This window comes from Neolamprologus brichardi, chromosome 6, assembly GCF_056152115.1.
Source record: "Neolamprologus brichardi isolate AB-2024 chromosome 6, ASM5615211v1, whole genome shotgun sequence".
NCBI classification, from domain to species: Eukaryota; Metazoa; Chordata; class Actinopteri; order Cichliformes; family Cichlidae; genus Neolamprologus; species Neolamprologus brichardi.
Genome location: NC_142109.1, coordinates 6,431,629 through 6,440,060, shown reverse-complemented (window position 1 = coordinate 6,440,060; position 8,432 = coordinate 6,431,629). Strand labels below are relative to the sequence as shown.

Here is an 8,432-nt window from a genome sequence, read left to right as displayed (position 1 = left end):
GAAGTTGTCTAATAATTTTATGTTGGTATTACATAAAGGTAAACAATTGGCATATATGTCATATATTAGTCGAATATGTAAACATTAACAAACATATAGGTAGTTAATATAAACAAGTGTTTTTCATGGCTTTGCAGGCTCATATTGCCTACAGCGTTACCCTTTTTAAACTTTGTACAGGCAGTTCAGTAACACCTTGCATTAGATTTCTCATTGATGCTTACCTTGCATCACCTGTTTACAGTGTACAGTTGCATCAGTGAGATGAATATTTCACTGCAGTTTTACTGTAGGTAAATTACCCATAGGAACAGACCTGGGATCAGCTTGCCTTATACACCCTATGAGTCATAAATGAAAAATATGAAAGCACAAACCTAGAGAGGCAGCTTGGTGCAACTATAAGACCAATGTCTTTATAATAATGCAACAGCTGGGAATATGTTATGCAGCTACACAACTTACAAATATCATGTTCACAGTACAAAGTAAGTTGAGTTGTTCACAGTACAAAGTAAGGTGAGTTGTTCAACAACTACAGACCCCTGATGGCACTGCATCTAGCCTGTATTTCATTTGTTTTTTATCTCTGAAGCCCATATAAGTACTTTTTAATGGACACAATAACATTTCAATCTAGCTCAGCCAAAACAGGCTGTATGTACGCTACATATCTGAGTTATCCAATCGCTGAAGCTGTCTCTGCATCACTGGCCAATCACAGCTTGACATGACATGATTTTGAAAAGACGTCGTAGATGTCGTCCAGATTGGCCAAACACAAAAGTGACGTTAGTCCTTGTGCAGCATGTTTATAAGTGAACTGCTGGTAATTATGGGAACATCCTGCAGTAAGTGGCGAAGACTAGGACCACAAGACAAATCAGAACCTTTTAAGGTAAGATATCTTTGTGTATGTTTCATCTTTAGATTTAGGCCATAAGCAATGACATTGGGCCACTGTGTGGAATCAAATAGCAATGAGTTCCTCCATGGCTCTATTATTTGGGTGCTAAATGTAAAATAAAAGTGTATAGCAAACGAAAAGTTTCAAGCATCAGAGTTTTTAATCAGGTTATGAAGGACATTATAAAGACTAATAGTTCTTGAAACAACACAATTCTCTGGTGCAAAAACATTTTGAAAAAGCAGATCTGTGGAATGGGCATGAACTTCCATCTATTTTTTGTTGGCTGCTGGTTTTCAGCCTATTTTCTTTAAATACTGAACAGTAAAACCTAATTTTTAACAACTTTCCAGCTCCTTTGTTCTGCAATGTCCAACAACACTCTGAACACTGCCTACAATCATTCTGCAAACTCTACCAACCCCAGTGTGGTCCACGTTCGTCCGCTATGGTACGAGTTCCCAATATGCGCCGTGGCCCCTTATGGCTACATTTTCTACTATGGAGTCAAGGTGTTCAACCTGGCAGTAGGAACTCCGTGTAACATCTTGGTCATCTGGCAGATCATTACCAAGAAAAGTGACGCTTTCACATCTGACACCTTTATCCTCAATCTGGCCATACTGGACGCCTACTTCTGCCTCATGACGCCCGTCGACCTTGTCAACGGGTTATTGCTGAACAACAACGACATCTGGTACTTTAAGCGATTGGCATATGGAATCAAAGACTTGGCGCCACTCTTTCTGGTGAGTTTTTCATTTGTTGCACTAGTGTATCAGATGTTTTCAGATAGTTTGATGTGCGAAGAAGTCAGACCACTGGAGTGTTTTTTGTTTTGTTTTGTTGCTCTCCCAGTTCAATAAAAAGCTAAAGCTATAAAATTATTATTATCAATTTCGTTATTTTTCAAAGCACCATGAAACACAGTGTTTCTTCTTGTCTAACAACCCAGGTGTGTATTTGTCTGGACCGCTACATGGCTGTGGTCCACCCCGTGCTCTTCGCTGGCATCCGTGACAACAAAATCCGCATCGGGATTTCTGTGCTGGTGTGGGCCCTCATATTGGCTTACGCCCTGGTGAAGTGCATCCTGGGACGCATGCCTGTCGATGGCGTCTTCAGTGGCATCACCCTTTTTGCGTTTGCATTGATGATCTTTTGTAACATCTCCATCATCTGGGCCCTTCGGCACTCTGTGACGGGAAAAGAGGTGATGCACCCGGTGAAGAAGAGGGCCTTCAAGATGGTGCTGATTAACCTGGCCATCATCGTGGTCAACTACCTGCCGCCCGTGGCGCTCATGCCCTTTGCGTCATACTACACGGCTGTGGCGTTTCAATGTCAGATCCGCGTCACTGTGTACTCCATCATGGATCTGAGCTGCAGCATTGAGCCTCTGCTCTACATCACAAAGATGGAGCGTGTGGAAGGCACATGCTGTGGAAAGAGTGTCTGTGAGAAGCCGCTTGATGTCACCACATAACTGAACCTCTAGTCATAAATCCATCACAAAAGTTTTTCAGAGAAGACCGTGCATGCACTGTTATATTTTTATTTGAAGAATTTTGTCCTGTGCGATCCGGAGAGCCGGTAAGAGAACAACGTCCAAGCTCTTGAGCTGGTGGACAAACCTAGCTTTAGTTGAAATGTAACCTAATTACTATCTCTTTCACTAGCTGTTATGTGGTTGTAATTCTTACTTCATGCATATGATAATTAGTAAATAGTTGCAATATCCAGAAGAAATACATAATCATACTACACGATTTTCAACAAACCACAATTTAGTAATTCCTTGAGTTAAAAGCAACTTTTTGAAAAACTGGAATAAGTTACCTTATGCAATTAGAGAATGGACTTCTATTCATAAGTTTTAAAAAAATATATGAAAAGAAGTGATTTTTTAAATATTAAAATCACTTAAAAGCCTATTTAAGCAGCTTTTAGCAGCGATATCATGTGAATTTCCGGAGCGGGACCACTCCTCCTTCACGCCCCCTCCGGCCTGAGGCTATAAAACCCCCCCTTCTCCAATACCTGCTGTTCTCATTTTCATATTGTGATATTTATATGCTCATATTTTCACAATTGTAAAACCTTACTGTGGATGTAAGAGCCAAATTATGTAGATATTTTGCATCCACTTTATTGTGGAATATTTTATTTGATTGTATTTGATGGTTTGGGCCCCAGGAAGACTAGCAACCACTGCAGTGGAAGCTAATGGGGTTTACTTATAAACAAATAAACAAATAAACAGCATCCACCACAACCAGTTGTTTCTTATTCACACTTGTAGTTTGTGTTCTCATCTACTTATCCTCTGAAGGTTTATCGTAGTTATTGTTTGGAAACGATTGTGTTCTTTCATAAATCCTCATTTGCATTCAGTAGCAGAAGGCTAGTGTTTCAGGGGTTATATGGGCTAATGGGATAACAATTCAGCTATCCCAGGACTAGCTTATGAGCACCAAGGTAAGTGGAATTAAGAGGACCTACAGGTCTTTTATTATCATCACTTAGATTAGGCTTTGCCTCTAATGGAACTGTTGACATTTTACTTTTATGTAGTTAAGCTGTCTTTGTGTCAGGAATTTAAATTCAGGCTAAATTCTGCTCCTCACATACAAGGACTTGAATCATCAGGCCCCATGTACGTCATAGCACCATATCCCCCCAATAGAGCACTTCACTCTTAGACTTCGTTCCAAAGGCGATAGAGGCTTCATCTAGCAGGCATCTCTCCAGTGGAACCAACTCCTAGCCTGGATTCAGGAGACACAGCCTCTCTACATTTAAGATCCGACTTTAAAACATATAGTTAGGGCTGTCCTGTCTCCATCTGCTCTCTTCCCTTTCCCCTCACCCCCAGCTGCTCGAAGCTTATGGCTGCCCCTCCCTAAACCTGGTTATACTGGAGGTGTCTTTTCTTCCTACAGTTGCCAGGTGCAAATAGAAGCGATCGTTAAAGAAGCTGTTGGCTAGTGAGCACACCAGACGAGTAAATAAGTTACTTTGAACCATGGAGATTACTCCTTGAAGACTTTAGCTAGCTCTCTGCTTTTTCCCCATTGCAACCAGCAGCAGGAACCCTCCTCATTAACTCATGAACATCTTTTGGACCATTATAATGACAGCCAGGGGCACTGCCTGTATTACAGAGCACCGATTAAGCACTTTATTAATTAAGTTATTAATTAAGTCTTACAACAGAATCACACAGAGGGACCAATTAGTAGATGTGCAATGAGCGAGCACACAGATTATGCAAGCAAACGAACTAAACACATAACAATCTAATTATTCAGGAACATAAATAGCACAGTGTAATGATGCATTGACATAACTGAGCTTTTTGTTCTGTATTTCTGAGGTAAACTGTACATGTTTACTGGTTTTTGGCAGAGTACAAGTGTGCAATGACACTGATGTTTTAATCTTAACATTGTTGGATTTTAAAGAATGTATTTAATACGTGATTTAGAGTAATTTGTAAACTTTAATCAGATATTTGATGTCTGAATCAAATGTTTGTCTTGCAAAAAATGAACAGAGTCACTTAGAAGTACTTAGATAACCAGCTCGGGTGTAGACGTTCAGTCATGATTGTGCAAAGAGAATGGTGATTATTTGGTAAAAACAGTATCAGAGTCAGAATCAAAGAGCATTACATTTGACTGATTTTAGTGTGCATTATCTTCAAACTCTCTAAGCTGGCTTCAGGCCCATCTTCTGATGTCACATATCCCGGGTAAGTGGGGTAAAACTGGGGAGACGGTGGTTTATCTGGTTTATTTTCACCCGCGGACAATGGCGGCAGGAATAGTGGTATCAGCTTGGCATGAGCGTAGTCGATCTCAAAACCCTCAAAAATAAGCCCCACCCCCCAAGCGCCCAACCCATCCTCCAGGAGCCGCGACACCTTCTTCGCGGCCAGCACCAGTCTCTCGTAATCTTCTTTTTCCAGTCTGAATATATCGGAGGTCAAAGGTCGGCGTGGGACTAACACAGAGAATCCAGGGGAGTTGGGGAATGGAGTGAGAAAAGCCACATGACCTTTGTCCTCCCACACGCGCCATTGCTGCTCCTCACCACGAACAATACGTGAGAACAGCGAAGGGTGAGCCGGATCGTCCCCGAGGAAGGTCAGATCAGGGGGGGCATCAGGCAGCGGCAGTTTGGCTCGAATCCTGGTCTGGATTTCAGTCAGGCTGGAGTCACTCCATCGTGGGGCAGTCCTGGAAGTGCAGTATCCCGGGTCATGGGCGTTGTGCTCTTCTTCCCCAGCCAGATGAGGGCGCCACTCTGCGTCCAGCCCACACAGGGGGAGGATACGGATCTGTAGTGAAGACACGCGTGTTTGCTAACTGAAATTTACACAGAGGGAGCTGTCTACATGCGTTTACACATGCTGTTAAAATGCATCATCAGCCTTTCAGATTGCCACTGGTTACACTTTACAGTGAACAGGTCCGCCCAGTGTTCAGACCCCTCACCTGAGCAGGTCTATCTCTGTGGGGTCTGCTGACCAGCGCACACCTCCGAACTCCCAGCCTGTCACACAGCAGCTCTGCCACAGCTCTCGCCCCAAGCAGCCAGGACAAGTACTCTGGCTCCCCCAAGTGGAAAATGCTGCCTTCTTGGGTCCGGGGGGTGCTGCTCTCCAGGATGACAGAGCCCGGGGTCCAGGGCCGAGGGTGAAGGTAGGCTACCAGCCCATCTGACTCCCAGATGACGTGACGCTGAAGAGCGGACGACATGCTGAGGAAAGGGAAAGAGAGAAATATGAATCAGTTGTCTTTGTACTCATAGATGAAGTTTGCATCATTAAATAATCTTTCACATATAACATTTTTCCTCCTCTTTCAAGCCACAAAAATGCTCTTCCCAATAGTCTAAGATGAATTTAGTGAAAACTGCTGTTTCTGACTACACTACACATCTGACGCGCGTGCTGGGTATTGGAGCACGTGACCACTGTGAAATTTAGTCACTAAATCAAAACGCATGATTTTAATGGAGTCATCCTTTTAATCGTTTATGTTTAACTCTGTATCAGACAGCTGGATGCCATTTATAAAATAAATAAACAAACAAACAAAAACCCTGAAGTACTGTCTGTGTCGTGTCAGTAAGCGCCACGCTCGCTAAATTATTTCGTTAATGCAAATAAATGTTGTGCCGATAGAAACCTTTGACTCAAACAAACACGTATGAATGGTTTCACTTGTGCTGAGATAAAAACATGTTCCTGGAATAAAACAACAGCTTTCAGAACAGAGTTTGGATTAACAGTCTGCCATTAACATGAATGTTTGCGTAACTTGAATCGACATACCTTCTAATAATACGCCTTGTGAATAAAGTTGTAGTAAAGAAGGGCATGCGGACAACACCGACCTGCCTTCTTCTTCTTCTCCTCTAAGCTGGTTGTCAAAGTTCATGTAATAAGCACAAACAGCGACGAAAGCAGCGGCAGCGGCAGCACTTAGCCACATCAGTCAGACGTGCCGACGATACGAAACTGGGACACTTGAAACCAACTTTTACACAATAAAGAAAAACACAAGAACTAGAACTCATCCATTTTCAGCTCATGCCTCAAACTTCCGCTCATCTGACAGGAGCGGCTTCTTCTTCTTTCACCTCTCTTGGCAGTTTCCAACAAATCGGCACAAATCGGCACATTACCGCCACCACCTGGAGACAGTTTGCAACAGCCCGTCTATCTATGACACCTGCTTCCTGACTCTTTCTGTAGTGCTGAGAGCACTTTTGTATGTCATTAAGATCCACATATACATATCTATATTTATCTTTCCTTCTTTGCTTTCTTTCAGCCCCATATTTCTAACAACGTAATATAATCAGTGAATAAAGGGGTTATATTATTATATGAAAAATAAATAAAGCCCTAAAGTGAATAAGCAATGTCCCAGTGCTGAAGTACTGGACATTCTGTCTGCCATTTGTCCAGTTCAGGGCTAATACAGACACTGGCACCTATACTCAATTTAGATCAACCGGTTAACCTAAGAGGCATGACTGCAAGAGGAAGCCACACAGACAGCATGCAAACACAGGTGTAAGGACCTTCTTAATATGAGGTGACATCACTAATGACCACACCACTGTGCTATCTGAGAGAAATCAGTATTTCAGTATTATCAGTAATTAATATAGTGATGCGTAATTGAAGTGCATTTTCAGCATTTATTAAATAAAAAGTTGAAAAGTAAAAATGCTTTATCTGAGTTCAGCATCAATGCTAAAAGTGTGACTGAGACATAAGTGCTTGCAATAGTAAATGTGCAGCTTTGGCGAGAATGCTGCGGATCACACTTTGGGGTTCATTTTTAGCCTGCAGTCTAGCAGCTTCACATCTCTGTCGGCCTCAGAGCTTTAAAATAAATTCGTTTAACAGCAGCACTGTGTATTTTAATTTATTTTGTTGGTCAATAAAAAAAAAGCATGTATACAAACATATGAACACTTTTGTTGTATCTTGTATGTAAAAATGAACAGAAAACTCTTTGCAGTGTTCTGGAACTTGCATACAGGGCCTGTTTGAGATAATCGAAGAATTCCACAAACATAACTTATACACGGGAGAAAATGTATGTAAATTCATGTAAAACAAATCAACTGTACTTGAGCTGAGAACATTTGAACTGTGTGAGGACATTTTTAATGGATGAGTCTGCAGACTCACGTTGCCTGAAGTGTTTTGTGATGTTATCACACAAAACAGTCTCGGTCGTTGTGTCCTTGGGCAAGACACTTCACCTACCGCCTACTGGTGTTGGCCAGAGGGGCCAATGGCGCGATATGGCAGCCTCGTCTCTGTCAGTCTGCCCCAGGGCAGCTGTGGCTACAACTGTAGCTTGCCTTCACCAGTGTATGAATGTGAGAGTGAATGAATAGTGGAACTGTAAAGCGCTTTGAGGGGTCCCGAAAAGCGCTATATAAATGCAATCCATTATTATTATCATGATCATTATATTATCACAAAATGTTACCAAAAAATAACTTCAAATTCAGAATTTTAATTAATACGTTATGTTTTCCAGGCCCTCCTTTGACTTATCCTTTTATTTTCTCCTAAGAGCTGTTACGTCTCTGACTTAAGGTCCTGTGACCTGTGCTCGCCCGATGAGTGTTGGTTTTCAACACAGGCAGCAGAAGGCGCCAATGAAGCGCAGACAAATGTGAGTGCCTGATACACAAACACCACCACACACCACAGACATTTAAACTGCTTATAAACAGCAAAACTGTCTGCTATGGAAACACCTCTTTATCAGATCACACATCACAAGCGTGTTGACTTTCATTTCTGGCTTACTGCCAGCAGTGTAAACTCACTTCCTCTTTCCGAGGAATGTCATCAGACAAAAACCCACAGAGCACTTCTCGAAATACTGTCAGATGACTCATTCCACACTTACTATACACATACATGCCTTTACCAGCAACGAGAGGGCGGGTAGCGCTGTAGTCTCTGTGCGTGTATATATGTGTC

The 8,432-nt window shown here is 42.1% G+C and overlaps 2 protein-coding genes across 3 annotated transcripts; one reads left to right on the top strand and one right to left on the bottom strand.

The window, feature by feature from the left end:
• The first annotated feature begins 808 nt into the window (after positions 1-808).
• LOC118455209 (G protein-coupled receptor 4) lies at positions 809-2,393 on the top strand. The gene is made up of 3 exons (XM_035913392.2): positions 809-898; positions 1,261-1,656; positions 1,863-2,393. The coding sequence occupies exons 1-3, from the start codon at positions 809-811 to the stop codon at positions 2,391-2,393; spliced, it is 1,017 nt and encodes a 338-aa protein (XP_035769285.2).
• Positions 2,394-4,067: 1,674 nt separating this feature from the next.
• Positions 4,068-6,522, bottom strand: LOC102780357 (uncharacterized). Of its 2 annotated transcripts, none has more exons than XM_006803792.3 (3): positions 6,249-6,522; positions 5,407-5,671; positions 4,068-5,249 (listed from the first exon to the last, which is right to left on the bottom strand). In XM_006803792.3, the coding sequence occupies exons 1-3, from the start codon at positions 6,293-6,295 to the stop codon at positions 4,578-4,580; spliced, it is 984 nt and encodes a 327-aa protein (XP_006803855.2). In that variant the 5' UTR covers positions 6,296-6,522; the 3' UTR covers positions 4,068-4,577. The 2 variants fall into 2 exon arrangements, with proteins under 2 accessions (XP_006803855.2, XP_006803854.2); XM_006803791.3 differs by having other exon boundaries at positions 6,311-6,522.
• Positions 6,523-8,432: the final 1,910 nt, after the last annotated feature.